Source organism: Lissotriton helveticus, chromosome 7 (genome assembly GCF_964261635.1).
Source record: "Lissotriton helveticus chromosome 7, aLisHel1.1, whole genome shotgun sequence".
Taxonomy (NCBI): domain Eukaryota; kingdom Metazoa; phylum Chordata; class Amphibia; order Caudata; family Salamandridae; genus Lissotriton; species Lissotriton helveticus.
In genome coordinates this window covers 1,918,533,013-1,918,555,946 of record NC_136068.1, presented here as the reverse complement: position 1 = coordinate 1,918,555,946, position 22,934 = coordinate 1,918,533,013, and the positions used below count along the sequence as shown (strand labels likewise).

The 22,934-nt window shown below is 46.0% G+C and overlaps 1 protein-coding gene across 1 annotated transcript in view; it reads right to left on the bottom strand.

Moving 5' to 3' along the window:
- Positions 1 to 22,934, bottom strand: part of LOC144769967 (early activation antigen CD69-like) — a 69,856-nt gene that overhangs the window by 14,084 nt on the left and 32,838 nt on the right. Inside the window, exons 2-3 of the mRNA XM_078654164.1 lie at positions 12,358 to 12,462; positions 2,731 to 2,781 (exon numbers count right to left, since the gene is read on the bottom strand). Coding sequence (XP_078510290.1) covers positions 2,731 to 2,781; positions 12,358 to 12,462 — 156 coding nt within the window. The remainder of the gene's footprint in view (positions 1 to 2,730; positions 2,782 to 12,357; positions 12,463 to 22,934) is intronic.

The following is a 22,934-nucleotide window of genomic DNA, read 5'->3' as shown; positions in this document are numbered from 1 at the left end:
GTGTGTGAGGTTTCTGTGTCCGAGGTTTCCATGGAGGGGAGCAACAGAGATTTTATTTTCAATTCTGAGAACGTAGTCGCCAACTCTGCCCACCCTTAAACATAAGTTGGTAGCCTGGCAGCATTCGACAACACTGTGGGCGCTAGGGGAAACTATTAAATATGTATTTATGTACATTAGTTAGGTATGTACACATTTAAGTTGCACAATGGCACTATAGGTCACATGTTTTACTGTTACTTTCGTGACATATTTACAATTTATGTGTAGTTAGTTAAGCGATTTGCCCAGAATCACAAGGCTTTCAGTCAAGTGCTGGAGCTAGGCTGGAATTACAGGTCACGAGGTTCCAAAGTCAGCAGCTCAGCCACTAGACCACACATCTGCCTTAGTAACCCTACAACAGATATTTAGGGATTTGCTCGCATTTGTGAGAATCTACGTATTTATTCAATTAATTTTAAAGTTTCTTTCAGAGACAATATCATGTAAAGGAACCAGAGCTGCAAACAACTGGATTTCAAATAGTAAATCTACCCCTAAACATGCACACTTTTCCCAGTTAAAATCAGGCTGGAGTTAAAATAGTTAATTCTCAACTCCCCCAAATATAAAGCACTTTCTCCAACATTTGAAGACCTGGTTTTAGAATAGTAAATTCTTCCTCACCCAAGAATAGGCACTCCCCCCCCCAATGTTTATGGGACTGGAGTTAGAATGTAATATAATCAATGTTTGGTCAGTGTAAGAAATATATTTTTTTAAGTATATTATTTTTAAAACGTTAATAGGATTTATATGCTATGAATAAATTTTTGTGTTCCATGTTTTTATGTTTAGAAAAGTCAAGATATGTTAAATTAATACACTTACTTTTTGAAAAGATGTTCTTTTCTAAGGAGTTATTTTTAAATATTTAATAGTTTACGTTTGTTAAGGTTTTTAAAATGTTTCTTTGTCCGTTTCATTTAGTCATGCATTTAACGGTAAAGATTTAGGGCCTCATTTCGAAGCCAGTTGGACGAGCGTCCTAACGGCATCGTGTCAGAAACAGGACCGCCTGACAAGGAGTAGGCAGTCCCACTTCCCAAATTACAACACGGCCGCGTTCACGGCGGTCGGAAAGCGTCTATTTCCTATTTCGGCTTGGCTTCAGCACAAGCCGCAATAGGAAAAATACACTTTTAAACATTCATGTTTAGGATGTTTAGGGAGCATAGGTGCCCCCCAAGGTTCATAGCTGAGGGTCGCAGGGACAGGGGCCCAGCTAGGTGCCCCAAAATACCCTTTCCTCCCAGCCTTTTCATAGTTGAAGAACCAACATGAAAAGGCTGACGGAAACATGCATCGTAATCCCCATGGCAGTGCCTCCATTTTGGGGATTACGATCCACGCTCCTCCCAGACAGGCTCCTAGAGCCTGACGGAGGTGGAGCAGATTCCCCCCGCAGGCAGCGGTCGCGCATCCATCATAATACGGCAGTCGGACTGATGCCGCAGATGTCGGGCGGACCTGCACCCATGAGCTGTCAGATGGCCTTCCACCTAAGATTGTAATAAGGCCTTTAGTTTTCACCTTTTGGAAACTGAATTTTAAAATAATATTACAATAAAATGTAATTTTAAATTGAAAGAAGGTATTGTAATTAAAAGTATAGAATATACATTTTTTAAATGCAAGTATGTTTCTATGATAATATTTAAGGTATAAGACATATGATTAGACTGATGGTTTAAATTAAAAATGCATTTCTAAAATATTACTAAAGATATTTTTTATTTAATATTAATTACATAAATACATTTAATTTTATCAACTAGAATCTTTTTCTGCAATATTTTTTCAATATTGTTGTTGAACTGTACATTATTGCAGCCAATATTTTTGAATTTTGTACATTTATATTTCCAACAGTTTCGTTATTTTAATTTTAAACAAGTTGAATCAATATTTTTGTTAACAGTATCTAGAGAATCATATTTTTAATTGCTCCATATGAGTTACGCCAGTGCATCTAATGGCTGTACTCACCTTCTGAGCCAGGTAGTGGATACCCCGGGTGCCAAATCCATTAGCATACCCTTTTCCCAAATCTCTCATGATTCCTGCCTACACTCGGGTGACCCAGTGTTCACCAGTCAGCTTGCCCATTTACCAAGCCAGGGGGCTTACAGCGGAGTTAAAATGACTCCTTATTCAATTACTATTACATCTAAACAGATCTATTAACATTTGCTGGCCTTGATCACTTCACTAATAGACATGAAACAATGGTGGCCATCACAAATTTCAATATTTTTAGAATGTAACTAATTAACTAGATTTCGCCAATTGCCTACATCTGAGTAATTTTCTATCTGCCTATCCTATCCCATCCCCTCTTGGCCCATTAAACTGAATACCCCCTTTTGTTAACCTTGCTCCATTCTTAGATTGTAATACATCTTCTGCATGTTAATGTATCTCTCTGGGCAGTCTGTCTTACTTCTATGAACATGTGCTACAAATAGTGCATTAACTTTTGGCTTGGAGAATCTTCTTTTACCGTCTTAAATAATCCTACACTTTTGCTACTAGTCTTGATACCCAAGCCTCTGAAGAAGGTTTTGGTGTCTCCAGAGACGAGTGGGAATTTTCACAGTAGAGCTAGCCCTACCCCCTTAAGGAAGTCCCAGCCGGGCGTCTCTTTTTAATAAAGGACCTTCCAGTTTGCATTAATGTGATACTTACTGGAAATAGTTTCTGTGATGCGATCTCTCCTTTCTTGTCCAATCTGCTTTACTGTAGTAGCAAAGAAGGCATGTGTTAACTTAAAGTACTCTGAATTATTTCTAATGCAATGCATCACAATATACTGCTTAGTTTATCATATCACCCCACCCGAAGGCCGGTACAATGAAGATATCCGAGGCTACAAACCTCCAGATGGCCACCAACACAGACACTTCTCAATTTACTATCAACATATTGTTACATTAACCCATGTTAGGTAAATTTCTAGGCCAGGGCTGCCCTTTGTCCCTCCCTAATTGCGGATCAGAAAGGTTAATGGCAACCTGGTGCGCATTTGATTGTGCCCAAATTGTGAGGACTCCTGCTTGAAGCCCAGATCTGCCCCATGCTGCTGGTCAATGGAGGATTTTAATGGACTCCAACACTGCAGATCCCAAAAAGCTACATACTATGGCCATATTTGGACAGCTCACAATGACAATCAGACATTGGAACATATTAACAAAGTCCCTCCCAGCAGATCAATCCAATCTTTAGCTTCTTTGCTTTTGCCAATGGTTTTTAGACTCACTGTACAGCATCCCCAATGTACAGGTAGGTGTGCACACCATGTAAGATGTGGATTGGGAAATAAATAAAATAAGTAGTGCTAAAGTGTTTTCTTTATCAGACGTGGGGGACAGCGCGGAGGACTGGGGTGGGCTAAAGCAACACTGAAGGCTGGGGTGAAGGAAAGCAATACGGAGATCCAGTCTGGGGGCAAGCAAAAAGGATGGCAGGATGGGAAAGAAAAGCAACGTGGAGATGGCAGGGAAGAAACAAAAGGGTGACAAAGCAACGGGGGTAGAACATCAGGGCGACTGCTGCATGTAGATTGGCAGGGAGAAGCACAAAGGTGACAGATAGCAACACGGTTTGCAGGAGGAGAGAAGTAACTTGGAATGGGTAAATATGATGTCAACAGCAATACCAATAAATGCGATGTCAATGTATGCCATCACCTGTGCCTGCATACCCATGTCAATACCCATAAATGCAATGCCAATGTATGCCATAAGCTATGCCCGCATAAGAATGTCAAAACCAATAAATGTGTTGATCAACGTAAGCCATAATCTATGCCGGCACAACACCGGCAGTAACTATGTCAATGTATGCCATAATCCTTGCACGGACAACAATGTTTTTATCAGTAAAAACAATGTCGATGTACGCCATGATCTAGGCACAGATAATTATGCTAATATCAGTAAAGACAATGTCAATGTACGCTAAGACAACTGTACGCAAAATGTTCAGAACATCGATAACAAGCATTTGCAATGCAATAGGTCTCGCATTAGGAAAGTTTGAGCTATTGGTATTGTAAATGACAAATATTTTATTTATATGTTGGCTTTGAAAATAGCGAAATTAATAGCTTTGTCATTTACAATGCTAATAGTTTTAACTTTCGCAAATGTGACACCTATAGCATTTGTAATGCAATATGTGTTGTATTTACGTGACTTAGATGTATTGATATTACAAATAACAATGGCTTTTAATTTTTTTAAATGATTAATACTTAAATAAGTTATTGTAATTTATAATGGCAATAGCTTGTGAAGATTATGTTCAGTGTATTTTATTGTGACGAAAATCCAAGAACAGAAGTGAAATATTAACATCTTTTTGTGACATTTGTATTAAAGCTTGAAACATTGAGAGAACATATTTGAACCAGTTTTTATTGATTGGTTGTACAGATTGATGCTGTGGTGGCGCTGAGTGATGTGGTGGCGACGAATGATGCTGTGGCGTTCAGTGATGCTGTGGTAGCGCATAGTGATGTTGTGGTGCCCCTTAGTGATGCTGTGGTGGTGCTGAGTGATGCTGTGGTGATGCGACATAGACTGCGATAGATAGATAGAGGGAGGGGGATAGATAGAGTGAGGGCGATAGATAAAGTGAGGGCGATAGATAAAGCGAGGGCGATAGATAGAGTGAGGGCGATAGATGGAAAGAGTGAGGGCGATAGATGGAAAGAGTGAGGACGATAGATGGATAGAGTGAGGATGATAGTTGGATAGAGTGAGGATGATAGATGGATAGAGTGAGGGCGATAGATAGATAGATGGTTGTGTGTGTGGGGGGGTTGTGTGTGTGGGGGGTTGTGTGTGTGGGGTTGTGTGTGTGGGGTTGTGTGTTTGTGTTTGGGTGTGTGTGTGGAGCATTGGTGTGTGTGTGTGGGGGGGGTTGTGTGTGGGGGCTTTTGTGTGTAGGGGGGATTGTGTGTGTGTGTGTGTGTGGGGGGGTGTTTGGGTGTGTGGGGGGTTGTGTGTGTGCGGTTGTGTGTGGGGGTTGTATGTGTGTGGGGTTATGTGTGTGTGGGGTTATGTGTGTGTGGGGTTATGTGTGTGGGGTTGTGTGTGTGTGGGGGCTGTGTGTGTGTGTGGGGGGCTGTGTGTGTGGGGGGCTGTGTGTGGGGGGGGCTGTGTGTGGGGGGGGGCTGTGTGTGGGGGGGCTGTGTGTGGGGGGGTTGTGTGTGCTGACAGAGGGGCAAGGATCTTCTGAGGCATTCCCCTGAGAAGGGCATAGTCTGGCTGTGGAAGACCAAGTGATAGCTCTGCTGTTTTTAGGACTTCAGATGGCAGAAAGTGTTTGCAGATTTAGATGAATGTACATAGGAACTGTAAAGTGCTGCTGTCTAGGAAGTGATGCCTGAATACAGATGTTTAGTAAGACATGGAGCCTTGAGGCAGCTATGACTCTGGGAACTAGAAGGAAATCTCCCTGGGCTACCAGAAGGCAAGCTGGCCTCCAAGTCCGACAGACCTTTCAGAAGTGAGCACACCTGTATTGTTGCCTTTGCTAGATCAGCAGCTTGGACTTTGTGCCCGTCATGGATCCTGGATTATAAAATGCTGCAGTCTCGGTTATCTCGTGTGTTCTTTAACATAGCCCATTACAAGGAGTCAACCAGTGAGTGACGTCACTTCCGCTTGTCACAAGAGTTTGGTGAGATTACACCACTGGGTGAGCCGCTAGCAAACCATTGACGTTCAGACAGAATCCTCCAGGAAAAATCTGCATAAGCATGGTGCACCGCAGAAGGCATGTGTTAATAAGCGCTACCCTCTGAATCCGACACTCTTCTAGACCACGGTCATGACACACTTTTGCGGCCCTTCACACTTCCGGCAACGAAATAGGCAATGGCTTCACAGCGCCTCATGCTCACATGCCTGGAAGCTAGGCGTATGTACACATTGAATGATTGCTGACGTATGTTCAGTGGCGCAGCCATGGTGTGTGTGTATACGCGCGTTCACAAGTTGTGTGTGTGCGTGTGTTCTAAAATAATGCAATTGCCGGAGGCTGACTTGCCTCGGAAGCGGGACAGGCGATGTGCACAACGCGTGGCTGTACGTGCGCGTACACCTGCGCAAAATCGCCAAAAGCTCTGTGCGTGGCCATCTTCTGTGCCACTTTCGAGGCAAGTCCTTAACAATAAGCCTCGCTGGCGACAGCGCTTCGTGCTGCGTACGCCAGGCTCGACCTAAAAAGTGACACTAGTGCCTGCCATATTATTTTTATCCAGTGAACCCGTATCAATTCTGTCGCATTTACCCATGAACTCTGATTCAGAGATACACGGTTAGGCAGGTCCAGTGACCCACACATGAATATGTAGGTTTACCCCACAGTCTTTCTCCCCGCAGGGAATCACAACGCGGTCGTTACCACGACCGCATTGTGATTCCGCATACCATTACTCCGCAAGTCGGAACAACGACTTGCGGAGTTGGGGCGCTGGATGTTGGAAAAGTATAATTTACTATTCCAACTCTAGTCTGTGCGGACCCTAGGGAAGGTGTTGGATTTAAAATCCAACACCCCCCACCCCCTCTGCAAGTCGTTGTTCCGACTTGCGGAGTAATGGTATGCGGAATCACAATGCGGTCGTGGTAACGACCGCGTTGTGATTCTCTGCGGGGAGAAAGTTTTGGGGTAAACGTTGTTTACCCCACACATACACCTATGAAATGACAGGTCAGAGATGTGGTCTCACTTACCAGAAAGACAAAACCCTGATCGATCCCACAGGCAGCTAGTTGGTCCACAAAGAGGTCCGAGGAAATTGGCCCCAATTAAACAGGTTTAGCCAAAGGCACAGGTTCCCCAAAAAATACCAAAACGCGAGATACCATATCTAGAAAAAAACCCTCAGTGAATCAGGACACGACATGCATACGTAGTGATCACGCGATCCTCATGCCGGACATCTTGACACATACACACTGGCTCACTCTAGCTCACACTAGCTCTTCCTGAGATCGAGAGCCATCTGCGTCCTTAACAGATGACCAAACTTCATTTATGACGGAGATGTTTTTTTAAGCATGCAAAAATTACTTTATTGTAGCTCACAAGAGGTATATAATGTCAGCCAAAACTTTGTACACCGAGAGACTTTCCTCATATGGGTAAATGCGACAGCAGTGATACGGGTTCACTTTCCTCATATGCGTTCTGTTGAGACTCTCCCGGTGCTGTGTTTAATTAAACTAACTTGTTCCTGTTTTGCCAAATGCCTCTTATCTTTTAATTTCTTTATGGTAAATTCATATCAGAGGAAGAAGCACACAAGGGAGACAGCTGAAAAACACATGCACTACCATGGATTGATTAACCCAAAACAAAAACGTAGTGCTTGAAAAGCAAATCAGTGGAAGCATAAAAATCAGCCAATCAAAAGAGACGGTAAAGAGGCTATGTTCGATGGGAGGGACTAATACAAACTTGATAAGCTGGCACAGAAAAAAAAGTAGGCAAATGGCAGTGACAGACATTACTTGGTTTTGAGACAGTGGTTGCTGGTACAGTCCACCTGCACTAATTTTTGGGGACCGACACTTATTCTTCCTCTTCAAACTTTTCCCGAGAGAGAAAACCATACAAAGGGGAAAGATTGAGGAAGAGAAGCTTCGGACTCAGCTAGGGAATCTTTTTCCACCTGTATGAGAACCGTCTTCAACTGGTTGAAAACATTGCAATATAATTCAGAGAAGATGGAAATCTTTCTCTTTGGGCCGATTTGGTCTCCTGGTTGGTTGGGTTGTTGGCCTATGGTTGGCTCCACCCCTCTAACACTCATGGACACTGCAAGAAATTTGTGTGTTTTATTTAACAATTATCTCCCTTTCAAAGGCCAAATTCACTCAGTTGTCAGGGTGTGCTGCTGGTTAATGAAGACCTGAAATGTTTAGTTTCAATTCCCTGGAAGGCCCAGAAAATAGTTGTTCAGGCATCCATTCTTTCTAGATTGGATTACGCCAATGCATTACACTTCGGCCTCCCAATTTTTCTGGCTCAATGCCTGCAGGTACTGCAGAGCATAGCAACGCACCTCTTATTCAATACTTCCAGGCGCACTTCTACACATCTTCTTTCCTAAAAAAGCTTCACTGGCTGCCTGTCAATAGGAAAATTACTTTTAAAGCTGTGCTGCTTGCTCACCATGCTGTGCGGGGTGCTGTTACTCTCTATCTGACTAAAAGAACCTGTTTCAAAGTCATTCTTGTGCCCTGGGTGGCACCCCCCTCCCCCCCACACTTTTTTGCTATCCTAAACTGTACAGAAAAGAAGTTGTCTGTAAGGCCAAATTCAGCCTACCAGTGATCTTTCCTGATTGGTCAGAGTTTAAGTGGATTAGCCAGGCTGCTTTGATGAGGTGATAAGTAGCCCCTGGGGTTAAACAGCTATTCTGGGAGGAGAGGTTTCTGCTCCATATGAATGCCAGAGTCAGGGCGAGGGGGTCATAAACAAATATCTTCAATAGAAGAGGGAGACACGCAGAGAAACCAGTTGGTTTAGCCAGCTCTTGCCTCTCTGCTGGCACTTCACCCATATTGAATTTTGGAATAATAGTGTTTTCTGGGAGACCATAGTTCCACACTTTGGATAGAAAAGTCATGCTCTGGGGTGTTGTCCTGCACCTCATTTTACAGGAGTGCCTACCTGTGTGACCCCAGAGATCACTGAATAAGTTTCCGAGTGGGGCAGTGCCTCAAAACTCGGCTGCTTGAAACTAAGAGAAGGATTGCCAAGTTGGAAACTTGATTTGCACCATCAGGCTCTGCATTCCGTCTGACTGCGCCTGCTACATTATCTGGAAATACAGCCCTGTGGATGTGCCTTGTTGCAAGAGGAATAAAGAGTGGGTTCCCTGCGAGCTACAGGTTAACAGATCTCACCTGCCTCAGCTCCACCAAGAATCCTCTGCCTTGAGTGTATCCAGTGGTCTTTAAAGGGTGTTGTCCAGGTGCATTGTGGGAATTGTGGTCCTAACCATTCAAGGACCATCTTGGAGATTCCAGACCCTTGGGTTCTGTTTTTGACACGTTGGACCCTCAAGAGGAACTTCAGGAAGATATTTCAGAAGTTTGAGAAAGTTTGGTGAACTTTTGTTAGAAAGCTCCAGAGGGTGACCGGGCTCTTACAGAAAGGCACTCCGACGAACCCTCACCAAATCCAGCCTGCTGGAGGAGGGTGCACAACATCTGGTGAAAAATCCTCCAGAAAAGTTTCTAAGTGTAAAGGTAAAATCTTATCCGGTGCCTCCTGCTTAGTGTATTCAACCAGGGCTCCATTGTGGTGAGCCTCAAACTTTGACTTTGTCCTGGTCAGAGGCGACCAAATGTCCAGAAGCGGCACTATTGGTTTCTAAGCACTACCCTACAGTGGATTTGTTTTCCGCTTTGTCGTAATTTTAGATAAAAGTATTTCCTATTTTTATAAATTGGTGTTGGATTTTTATTGTGTGCTGTGTCTTAATTATTTACTGAATTGGTGTTTTTAAATGCTTTACATACCTGTCTCTGAAGTTAAGCCTGCCTGTTCGTAGCGAAGCTACCATGGGTTGAGCATGGGAATCATTTTCTGAGACCTATTCTGAGCCCTGGACTGTTAGTGGACTTATTGCCAGTGGCAGATGCATATTTGTCACTACTGATAACACACTTTCCAACATAATCCTACTGTACTCTCCCGGCAGGATTCTTCATTCTGGGAAAGCCCAATTCATTGCCATCCCAGGTTGTAAGAGATCCAGACTTGGGGGTACCTCTTTTTGTGTGTGTGGCTTTCATCTGGAATCAGCCAACTGTTTGTCTCAGAAATACTTCAGATGAGACTGTTTTCAGTAAACGCCTGAAACATACCTTTTTAGCCTCTCTAGGGCCTACTTTTCCCTGCAAGCACGATGGCGCCGGGAGAGTCGCCAAGAAGCTGTGCACGATACAAGACCCTCCATTCATTCAAGAGCAAGACGGAAAACCCATCACAAAGGGGAAAAGCAGAAACCTGCAATAGGGATATGCAGGGGCAGGGAGTGGGACAGTGGATTAAAGAAGCCTTGGTATATGGTGTTCTGATGTTCAATTGCAGCTACCGCGGGCTTCTGAGCAGAGCTTTGGACAACGGTACTCATTTTACAAATTAAGCACTGGATAGAGAAGCCACTGTATCATACATACCTTATCATAATTGTCAGGCTCCAAGCCCCTGTATGTTTTTGGTAAGCCCACAATGTCTTGCAATAGAGCACGTGAACGGTATAGTAGACTCAACCTAAAAGGACATGTATTGTGGTGAACCTAGTAGGAATCTTTGCTTTACAAAAACATATACGTTCATACGTTTGTATATGTGCTGGAGAAGTGTGATAATACACTCCCACCAACTGTCAGCGAGAGACGTCAGAGCCGACATCTACTGTTAGACACTGTGTTAGAACTTTTGGTCATTGTTAGTGAGGTCTGTGGTTAACAAGTGGTGTAAGGGGGTTACGCAATAGGGACAGACCCCAGTAATGCTTCACGTTGGGCCTCTGTTGCCTCGAATTTCGACTATGTGTAGACCCATATACATTGGAGCGCTCCGTTGTGGACACTCTGGGCATGATTTACAAACTGTGTATATAATATAGATTCCAGCAGTACCATTTACTTGCAACAAAGTGAAACTCACAATCGTTTGGGTGGAGAACTTCACCTCTATCTCTCCCGCCTATTCTGGTAGCAGAGATCTCCACACATGTAGTAAATGTGGGAGGGACCAGTATGAGTGGTGGAAAAATGGAGAATAATTGCTACAAAATGGGTGGGGTGGGGTTAGAATTAAATAAATGTTAAATGTCGTATACTTGTAAAGCGCACAGCTGCCCCAGCAAAGGGGCGTCCCAGCGCTGGATACCGCTGGGGAACCCGTCCCTGTGGGATGGTCCCTTGCTGGGAGTCCCCAAGGTGGAGCCAGGCATCCCCAGCGTTAATGGGGCCGTTGTGGAGATTAGGCAAGCTAATGCCCAGAGTTGCCGAGTGGGATCCCAGGTTAGAGTAGGCACCAAGGCGAGAATTGTCTGCTGACCCTGGTCCACGACCCTGCCGCGTCGGGAATTGAACCCTGGTCCCAGGACGACTTCTGCTCCCGGGTCTGCCGCCTCTAACCAGTGAGCCACACCACTCCACAAAGAGGGATTTTAGGAGAGACATGCAAATACAAAATAAACACCCACAAAAGAGTGAGACAACTGCAAATTAAAAACTACATTTAAACTTGCTGCCACCGTAATAATGTAAAGACAGCTTAAAGAGACTCCAGCCCACCCTTGGAGTAAGTAAAGTATCATTATACAAAACGTGAGGGGCTGAGAGGTGTAATTGGTCCATCCCACACCCTCCCCAGCTGAATATGAAACCGTGAAATGTGAAGTTTCCTTTTCTCTTTGTAACATTTTTTTAAATCGCTGATCTACACATATTATTCATTATATCTGTAGGTGTGTGTGATGAAAAGTGCTATGATCCCCTACACTGGTATGAAGAGCAATAAAACAAATGAAATATATGTGAGAGGGGATATGGAGAGATGAGGCACTGTTGGAAGGGGATAGTAAGGGAATCATTGAAGAACCCCATAAAGATGGCCATAACCTGGTTCACTGCAAGGTCATCATTTAAAAACAAATACAATTGAATATATAATAAAAACTGTGGTAGGGTATGCCATTTTTGCCCAAATGTTCATGGAAGGGGGAAAGAACCCCTCCCTCAGGCTCATTTTCTGAGCTGGCTGAGCACCATATGGGAGCTGGTCTGACAAAGTTTGCCAGGGCTGCTTTGGGTTCCCAGTCCGGCCCTGGTTAGGAGGCCACTGCTGCTTGCGCCAGCGCATTGCTCCGGTCAGTGCTGCCTATGACAGAACCAACTCAACTACTAACCATGAAATCCTTCAGGTGTGACAATTCAGACTATTTCAGGCCACCAAAGCTGTGGGAATGGGTGGGAATGGATTGGAAGGCTGGTAATAGCCATTTTGAGGTATATTGATTTAATTAACTGTTATTGTGCTTGTTTCTATATTAGACAAACAGTGCCACCATGTGGGAGACTGTCATAAACGCCGGTGCTGACAATTAAGTGCTGGTGCTTAGCACCAGAAACTACTGGCTCGAATTAAGCACTGTTGCAGCCCTCTCCTGCAAGACAAATATCCAGACATTGAATGGTTATGGCAAATATTCTCATATGCACTATTTGGTAATTCTACATGTGCCTTGAAAGAACTGGTGACATACTTTACCCAATATTCCTGCGAGGGCGGATACCACCAGAAGGACCCCCAATGGTGCGGCGAGAAGAGCCCAGCGAGGGATGGATACGGTACCGAGCATGTATCGGCAGTATCCTGAAAAGAGAAAGGGGGAAACAGATTAATGACTCACAGTGTGCAGTAAAGGATGTGCATATGGGAAAATTGAGTAATTTATAGCATAGTAGCCAACGTTACAGAGCGCTAGGAGAAGAGTGCAGGACAGCGTCCCATCTACTAAGATATGGTGCTGCGCGCTCCTCCCTAACGCTCCTTAAGGCTGCCGAGCGCCACGCATACACCTTTGCACCAGAGCGCAAGGGTGTATGCATGATATCCAGCATAGGTTTTGCCCTAGAAGGGTACACTTACAGTACAAAATACCATGTTTAGACTAATGTTAAAACTCTCACTACATTGTATGTGTGCAATGTCTGAAAACTTTGAAGAAAACATTTCTTCCAGCTAGCGCCTGCTTCAAGGAGGGGTCATGTTCAGAGACGAAAGCTGCCCTGACTTTCTTAGACTTTATGGGCTTTGCACATAAACCTCTGGATGTCTCGCACATGTCATACCCACATAGCGCTCCCTCGGCGCAAAGCAGAAGAAAGCGCTATTTGTGCTGAGAAAAGGGCACATTTACAGAGCAATCCACTGGACCCTTGAATCCTTACCTTAGCAGCCGCAGTGAGACCCTCGGCCAGTGACCAAGTGTTGCACTGAAGCGTCAGCAGAAGAAAGCACTGAAAGCCTTCTTAGCTGTGCACATGCATGTAACACTTCCTGAGCCCAAGGTTCCGCCTTCCTCCCCATACCCCTTAGAGTGATCCAGTGTAGGAGGGGATCATAGTGAACCCAGAAGCCAGGGTCTTTTTGGCACTGGAGGTTCCCGATAGCCATCAGCTGGTTTGGGGGCACAGCCCCCCTGAAGTCTGTAGCTAGAAAAATATTTATCGCCTTGATCCGAGACGTCGATAGAACCGCCTGGCTTTCTGGGTTGTGTTTTGTTTTTGGAGTCCTGTGGAGCCTTATTGTAAATTAGGATTGATTAGTTCTGGCTGAGACTGTACATTGAATGTACTGTGTGAGATGTCACATTGCATCAGGGTTTCCAAACCTACTCCCACCTCTGGAAGTAAGCCTGGAGTCCTCGCCTCAGGCTACTGATGGGGAGTACAAAGGTAGCACTTCTTTGCCAAAAGGAAAATAATGGTACTCACAGTCACAACCATGGCATACCAGCTGTAAAACACAGCAGGCACAAGAGGTGCAGGCCAGACACTGCTGACTGCCACAGGGCCCACAGAAAAGGCCTCACAACATGTCTACGTGTTGGCCTGTGGCAGTATATGTGGATGCCTGTAGGTCTGTGTGCATGGGGGCCTCTAGGTCAGTAAGCCTGTAGGTCGGTGTGCATGGGGGCCTCTAGGTCAGTAAGCCTGTAGGTCTGTGTGCACGGTGGCCTTTAGGTCTGTAACCCTGTAGGTCTGTGTGCATGGGGGCCTCTAGGTCAGTAAGCCTGTAGGTCTGTGTGCATGGGGGCCTCTAGGTCAGTAACCCTGTAGGTCTGTGTGCATGGGGGCCTCTAGGTCAGTAAGACTGTAGGTCTGTGTGCATGGGGGCCTCTAGGTCAGTAAGCCTGTAGGTCTGTGTGCATGGGGGCCTCTAGGTCTGTATGCCTGTAGGACTGTGTGCATGAGGGCCTTTAGGTCTGTAACCCTGTAGGTCTGTGTGCATGGGGGCCTCTAGGTCAGTAAGCCTGTAGGTCTGTGTGCATGGGGGCCTCTAGGTCAGTAAGCCTGTAGGACTGTGTGCATGGGGGCCTCTAGGTCAGTAAGCCTGTAGGTCTGTGTGCATGGGGGCCTCTAGGTCTGTATGCCTGTAGGACTGTGTGCATGAGGGCCTGTATGTGTGGATGCCTGTAGGTCTGTGTACATTGGGCCGGTAGGTCTGCATGTGTGGAAGTCTGTAGATCAGAGTACATGCTGACCCGTCGGTCTGTTTGCCCGTAGGTCTGTGTGCATGCTGTGGGACAGTGTGTATGGCTGTACGTCGGTGTGCATGGGGGCCTGGAGGTCTGTATGTGTTGGTGATGGAGCAAGGATTCAAGAAAATTAAACTTGCTCGGAAAAATCCCTCATTAATAGTACTAATCGTTAGAAATAGAAAAGAAAACGAAATGAATATGTGCACATTTACATATGCGAAGAAAGCTTTACGCATGCTTAAGTAACAAAGAATTAAATGCAACTCGACTAAAACCCGCTTTAAACTGGAAAACGCTTTTGCGCATGTGCGAACTAGGATTACGTAAATTGTAACGTGACTAACTCGTGTTGAGAGGGAAAACTCTCACACATGAGCAAGTACTATTAACATGAAGTCTTGAAGCACCGCATGCTCGGCATAGGCTTGCTTGAATTTTAAAAGCTATTGCTGCTAATGTTTTTGTCTAAAGAAAGAGATAATAACATGGGATAGAGTAGAAATGGGTGGTGAACAGTAAGAATCATGTATTTGAGAAATAAACAATCTTTTATGATTCCTTTATTAATAGTGTACGTTTGGGCCTATAATCACATGCAGTGAAAGAAAGATGGTGGCAAGCTACGCATGAGCAAAGAAGTTGTGATGTGACCTGTTGCCCGTGTGGCTGAACGGCTGCCAAGATTCGAGGACAGGAGTCGTGTGAAATGTATTCTCGGCTGTGGAACTGTATTGAGAAATTGTATTTGATTTGCAACATTAGATAAATGGGAATGAAATAAAATTAAGTCATGGATGAGCTAAAGGGGAAGGGTTTGTCAAACAAAGGAGAATTATTAAAAAGAAATATGTCGGCACGAGGTGACGACAACTCCCCTGCCCAATCAAAGTCTGTATTCCATTTTATTTGCAACTTTTGAGGGCGTGACATGCAGACAAGAAGACTATAAGTAGGGTAACTTAAAAGAAAGGGAGTAGACTTCGATGCAGAGAGAGAGAGAGAGAGAGAAAGACAGAGAGAGAGAGAGACAGAGAGTGATTCGAGAGAGGCAAAAGCTGCTGCTGAATAATAACCTGATTAGATTGAAGATTCCGGAAAAATATTGAGGAGGGAGAGGGTGTAATAGAGGGATGCGCCCTGGTGCGTCGGGTTTGTAGAGGAGTTTAGTAAGTATTGCCCTGTCCTGATCCTGTCCTATAGTCTTAGTCACCTGATTCTTAATCAGGGGACCTCCACCCGTCCTTTGGCCAGAGGGTTGGTTTTCCATTATCAATATTGGGTAACTATTATTCTGTCTTAAAATTTGCATATCCTTTGCAAATGTAAGATTTATTATGCCTTCTGTCTCTTTATCTATCCACTCTTGATGCATTGATTTGTTGAATGAGCCTGTGAATTGGAATGTTTATTGTTTATTGAATTTTCTCTCCCATGAAATGTGATGGAGTTTGCGCTGTGAATTTGTACTAATGAGCGTTCATGACTGAGATTTGAGATCAAATTCATTGAATCCTAATCAGTCTGTGGTTATTTCTCTGAGACCTGTAAACTAGATAGTTAATTGTTAATATCACCATCAACTACTCAACTAATGGTCCATCGTCCAAAGGAAGAGTGTTGATCTGTGAAGACTAGTTAGGTATTTAAATAATTCCTTAAATGATTTTATGGTCATAGTAAATTAACTAATCAGAAGCTGAAGAGGAATTATAAAACTTGACCCCCCGCGGGGCCTGCAGGTCTGTGCGCGTGGGGGGCCTGCAGGTCTGAGTGCGTGGGGGGCCTGCAGGTCTGAGTGCGTGGAGGGCCTGCAGGGCAACGTGTGTGAGGGCCTGCAGGGCAACGTGCGTGGGGGCCTGCAGGGCAACTTGCGTGGGGGCCTGCAGGGCAACGTGTGTGGGGGCCTGCAGGGCAACGTGCGGGAGGGCCTGCAGGGCAACCTGCGTGGGGGCCTGTAGGGCAGCGTACGTGGGGGCCTGCAGGTCTGTGTGCTTGGGGGCCTGTAGGTCTGTGCGGGTGGGGGCCTGCAGGTGTGTGTGCATGGGGGCCTGCAGGTGTGTGTGCATGGGGGCCTGCAGGTGTGTGTGCATGGGGGCCTGTAGGTCTGTGTGCATGGGGGTCCTGCAGGTCTGCGTGAATGGGGGCCCGTAGGTCTGCGTGAATGGGGGCCCGTAGGTCTGCGTGAATGGGGGCCCGCAGGTCTGTGTGCGTGGGAGCCCGCAGGTCTGTGTGCGTGGGGGCCCGCAGGTCTGTGCGTGTGGGGGCCCGCAGGTCTGTGCGTATGGAGGGGCCTGCAGGTCTGTGCGCATGGGGGGAACATCCATGACAACGCGGTCAAAACACTGCGCTGCCATTACCACGCGTCTTTTATAACGCAAGTCGTTACGACGACTTGCGCTGGAGGGCGCTCTAGACTAAGGAATAGTAGATTTACTATTCCAACACCTTCCCTACTGTACGTAGGCTGGAGTTGAAATAGTAAATCTTACTATTCCTAAGTCCAGCACCCTACAGCGCAAGTCGTGGTATCAACTTGCATTGTAAAAGATGTGTTGTGATGTACCGCGATCTAAAAGATCGCGTTGTAACATCATAAAACCACATGGGGGCCTGCAGGTCTGTGCGCATGGAGGGGCCTGCAGGTCTGTGCGCATTGAGGGGCCTGCAGGTCTGTATGAGTGGGGGCCTGTAGGTCTGCGTGCGTGGAGGCCTGTAGGTCTGCGTGCGTGGGGGCCTGCAGGTCTGCGTGCGTGGGGGCCTGCAGGTCTGCGTGCGTGGGGGCCTGCAGGGCAGCGTGCGTGGGGGCCTGCAGGGCAGCGTGCGTGGGGGCCTGCAGGGCAGCGTGCGTGGGGGCCTGCAGGGCAGCGTGCGTGGGGGCCTGCAGGGCAGCGTGCGTGGGGGCCTGCAGGGCAGCGTGCGTGGGGGCCTGCAGGGCAGCGTGCGTGAGGGCCTGCAGGGCAGCGTGCGTGGGGGCCTGCAGGGCAGCGTGCGTGGGGCCCTGCAGGTCTGCGTGCGTGGGGGCCTGCAGGTCTGCGTACGTGGGGGCCTGCAGGTCTGCGTGCATGGGGGCCTGCAGGTCTGCGTGCGTTGGGGCCTGCAGGTCTGCGTGCGTGGGGGCCTGCAGGTCTGCGTGCGTGGGGGCCTGCAGGTCTGCGTGTGTGGGGGCCTGCAGGTCTGCGTGCGTGGGGGCCTGCAGGTCTGCGTGCGTGGGGGCCTGCAGGTCTGCGTGCGTGGGGGCCTGCAGGTCTGCGTGCGTGGGGGCCTGCAGGTCTGCGTGCGTGGGGGCCTGCAGGTCTGCGTGCGTGGGGGCCTGCAGGTCTGCGTGCGTGGGGGCCTGCAGGTCTGCGTGCGTGGGGGCCTGTAGGTCTGCGTGCGTGGGGGCCTGTAGGTCTGCGTGCGTGGGGGCCTGTAGGTCTGCGTGCGTGGGGGCCTGCAGGGCAGCGTGCGTGGGGGCCTGCAGGGCACGTGGGGGCGTGCATGCTGTTTTATTAACAGAACACGCAATAGGCCATAGGCGGTCGCATAGCTCCGCCCATGGCTTATTGGTGTCTGTTACGCACACCAAAGCCCATATGTCTTCAATTATTGTGCCGACAGGGGCGCGATAATTGAAGACATATGCTGGCAGTGACCTGCACCAATCGTGAGCTTTTTTTTTTTTTGGGATCCATTTCACGGCGAAGCGCTGACGTCTTGTTTCATTTACTTCAACCCCTGGAACGCACTGGGAGAATGGCGAGACTAATGATGCTAAATATTACCTAATTTCCATGAGTAGTGTGCTCGCACTTTTCAGATGTCTAAAATCACTGCAGCTATTACAAGTTTGAAGGTGCATTAATGATCCATTTCAGAAAGGTAAACATAATTGGCACGCCTGCTGGTCCATTCGAAAACACACTTGGAAGAAATGGGTGTCTGCAGTGTTTTAGCAGCAGCGATTTACAGAGCATATTTTATTTACACAATACCTCAAAATGCTTGTCGTGGTTTCGCAAAACATTGCATATATGTTGAGAGACTGTCACTCGAAGTAGCGTAGCGCCTATTCATTCAGCTGCCCTGTCATTTTCCTGCCCCGCCCCCACATTCTGCAGGACCGGGCTGCTGCACCCGTGCGCTGGCTGTGTGGTCTTTAGGGCGCGCGCATTCGGTACCTGTCAGACGCTCTGCGTTCCCAGGAAGTGCCGCGTGCTGTCCAGTTGGCATGCCATGGACCCTGGGCACAATTGTCACACAATGTCCTGAAAGGTAAAAGTTAGTGGACAGTTATGAATAGCATGCACATAGCATTGCTGCAGTGGACAAGAAGGAGATTATTCAAAAAAAATAGTAATCTCCTTCTTGTCCACGGCAGCAATGCTATGTGCATGCTATTCATAATTGTCCACTAACTTTTACCTTTCAGGACATTGTGTGACAATTGTACCTTCCTACCCAGTCCTGACTTGGTCTATGGGTTATACTCCTGTCTTATCTACAACAATGGACCCTGGGCAGCATCTAAATTGCTTCGATCCTAATTAAAGATCCCCAGGGGGAAGCGGTCCTGGCCTGTGTCCGGATGGTCAATGGCTTTTAGTGGCAATGTGTTGGTGTGTTTCTCCAAGGATCGCTGTAATTGAATATAAATAGCAAATGCCAATCAGGCGACGTGCTAGACGGATGGAGGGGCCCTGTGCTTCAATCACGATTAATTCACGCCCCTCTGAAGTTGGGGGCTACTTCGAATGATTCTTTTCAGGAAGGTGGCTAGAGTTGGGGCAATACTTAAACTGTATGCCCCGTACACTTTGAACTCACACTTTACTTATATATTTTTTTTATCAGAGCTGGTATTATCTATGCAAAGCTCCCCTCCCCAAGAAAATTCTGCTAGCCAACTGCTTTTTGTTGGGAGGTTAACACTGCTCTTCTGATGCCAAAATATCAGCTCGACTTTCCTCATTGTGAGGATTACTAAATTCATAGTTTAGTTGTGGAGCTAACTCTGAGAGGCATTGTCACTGTGTCTACCTCAGATTCTATCTTGTCACTTCCAGGTCGCGAAAAGTAAATGGGGGAGCAGGATCTTCACCTTTACCACTACCAGACTCTGGAACTCCATTCCAGTAATACTAAAAAAAGAAACAAATCCGTTAAAATTCAGAAAGGGTCTAAAGACTTGGCTTTTTAGAAGGCGAGTCCTAGTTAACCCTACCCAATCCTATCGATCTGATGGTAGCGCCTGGACACCTCCGGGTATATGCAGCACTGTATAAATGCCTCATTTAATTTCATTTTCATTTCATCATGTGTGATTTCCTGACATGGGGACATTTGTTGAAGCACAGACCACACAAACCTGAGCACACCACACTCAAATCACCAAACCCACCACAGACGTGTAACGTGTTCATCATCTCTTCTATGGTGAGAGATCTGACTGGCGGTTCCCACGAGTGTATTTTTATCCATTAACGTTTAGAACAGTCTATAAGTAATCTGCATGCTACAAGCGAGTTATCCCCTCATCCCACTGCATGTTTGTCTCTCTGTGTGCGTTTGTCTCTATGTGTGTATTGGTGCATGTGTCTCCCTGTATGTTTGTCTCTGTGTATATGTCTACTGTTGGCCTCACTGGCAATGTAAACATGGCATGGGAACGCTATAATACACATACTTACTCCACAGATACATACAAACCTGCCATTCCCTAACACACACAGTACACAAACCACCAAACATATCAAGCTAAATATAAACAATGCCAAATTCTTTAACTTTAGCTGATGTAAGACCTGTTGCATTGCAAATGCTTGTTTTAGCTTTCCTGATGGTTATTGTTAGATATTTCACAATTTGGCTTCCACCCCCCCTCTCGAAGGAGCAACATTGTTACTAGTGTGGAGTGCGGATGCGGTTCAATCCGAGTACACAAACCAGAATACTGTGACGAGACAGCGCAGCGCTACATTGCTTCAGATCAGTCAATGAGCAGCTGTTTACAGCGCTTCGAATGTGACCCCCGCCCTGGGTCAAGCATCCATTTAATGGGGGTCAGTGTGTGACCACTCTCAGCAGAGCGGCCACACCAAGCGCCGCCAGGAGAAAGTTGCCGGGCTTCTGTGCTCTTCACCCTGTATGTGCAGAGACACCCAGTCTACAGGGTATACACCCATTACAACGCATTTTTTACAACGCACTACCATTACAACGGAACTTTTACAACGCAAATACTATTACAACGCATTTATTTACAACGCATGTTTTTACAACGCAGGTACTTTTACAACGCATACCATTACAACGTAAGTATTGGTAAGTATATAATTATATTTAAAATGTTATATGTTAGGTTTTTTTTAAAGGGGTATTTTTAGGGTTCAGGGTCAGTTTTGGGTTTTTGGGTAAAGGGGTATTTTTAGGGTTCAGGGTCAGTTTTGGGTTTTTGGGTAAAGGGGTATTTTTAGGGTTCAGGGTCAGTTTTGGGTTTTTGGGTAAAAGGGTATTTTTAGGGTTCAGGGTCAGTTTTGGGTTTTTGGGTAAAGGGGTATTTTTAGGGTTCAGGGTCAGTTTTGGGTTTTTGGGTAAAGGGGTATTTTTAGGGTTCAGGGTCAGTTTTCAGTTTTTGGGTAAAGGGGTATTTTTAGGGTTTAGGGTCAGTTTTCAGTTTTTGGGTAAAGGGGTATTTTTAGGGTTCAGGGTCAGTTTTCAGTTTTTGGGTAAAGGGGTATTTTTAGGGTTTAGGGTCAGTTTTCAGTTTTTGGGTAAAGGGGTATTTTTAGGGTTCAGGGTCAGTTTTCAGTTTTTGGGTAAAGGGGTATTTTTAGGGTTCAGGGTCAGTTTTCAGTTTTTGGGTAAAGGGGTATTTTTAGGGTTTAGGGTGAGTTTTCAGTTTTTGGGTAAAGGGGTATTTTTTGGGTTCAGGGTCAGTTTTGGGTTTTTGGGTAAAAGGGTATTTTTAGGGTTCAGGGTCAGTTTTGGGTTTTTGGGTAAAGGGGTATTTTTAGGGTTCAGGGTCAGTTTTGGGAATTTTAGATAAAGGGGTACAAGAAAAAAATAAAATAAAAATAAATATAAATTAAATTAATTAAATAAAATTAAATTAAATTAAATACAATTACATTAAATAAAAATAATTTTAAATAATATACAATTAAAAAAAATATATATACTTACCAATACTTACGTTGTAATGGTATGCGTTGTAAAGGTACCTGCGTTGTAAAAAAATGCGTTGTAAATACATGCGTTGTAATAGTATTTGCGTTGTAAAAGTCCCGTTGTAACGGTATGCGTTGTAAAAGTATGCGTTTTAACGTCATACATCCGTCTACAGGCTCAACCCCTAATGCACCTGTATGATCCCCGCCCCCGCTCCACAGCAAACGAAAAGCTGTTGTGTGCGGAATTGTACAATGTGAGAAACAGTGATACGAAGCGGCTTGTCAAGAATCACACGGGTACGAACCAGGATTTTAAATTTGAGTTGACACATGCGAGTTTGATAACATACAGTTTCTTTAATGGGTATTAAACGGGGTTATTAAGCGGTGCCTTTTTGTTTGCCACATGCAGGGCTGGTTCGATGATTTGCGAGGCCCTGGGCCAAAAGTGAATGAGCGAGGCCACTCTAATTTACTTAAGTCACCCTATTCAGAGACACCATTGAGGCAAGAGGCTCATTGTACAGGATTTTAGCGCCCCCACAGTTTTAACTTTCAGCCCACAAACAATTCTCACACCTCCAGCCTGATAGATGTAAGAATTGCTTGAGGGCTGAGAGTTAACACTGTGGGGGGCGCTAAAACCCTGTACAATGAGCCTCCTGCAGTGTCTCTGAATGGGTCTCCTTGCAATTGGGACAAGGGGAAGAGTCTCCCTCTCCTAGACCTACAGACACCATCACTGAGAGGCCCGGGGGGGGGGGGGGAGGAGGCTCCCATAGACTCTAATTGCAAGGAGACAGGGAAACAACAGGGCACACGATCGATGCGGGGCCCCATGCTGGTAGGCTGAGTGCGAGGCCCTGGGCAGCTGCCCACGCCTAGTCCCGACCCTGGTCTCATGCATGCCAGCCTCCAAGGGCACGCTGCACCTTGTGCCAACACCCAGCTGCTGTCAGCCATGTGGCAGACATCGGTGTGTTACAATGCAAACTGGCATGATGTGAAGTGAGGGGGCGGGAACGTGCGGTAAATGAACTCCACCAGGCAGGTCAGTCAAAATAAAATCGGGTCAATAAACCGAGTTTTGGTGATTCTCAGTTATAATAACCAAGCGGGTTGGTGTGAGCGGCTAACCCACCTGTACATGTAGCAATGTAATTCGTTTGACCACATTGCACTTTATATCTTCTTGCCTGTTTTTAAAAGAAGTATTAAACTCCTCTTGAGGGATATCCGATCTTGACTATATTAGGAAGTCTGGAGCAACAGAGATTGTTATCAATTGTCTTTCAATGTAACTTTTTTACCTAGCTCTACTAGGTTGATTTTTAAGAATTGTATACGAATATAATGTTTACTGATACTGTGCTTTTGATATACTGTATTTGTGTTTCTGTTTTTGAACCTTTGGAGATGAAATACCATTTGTG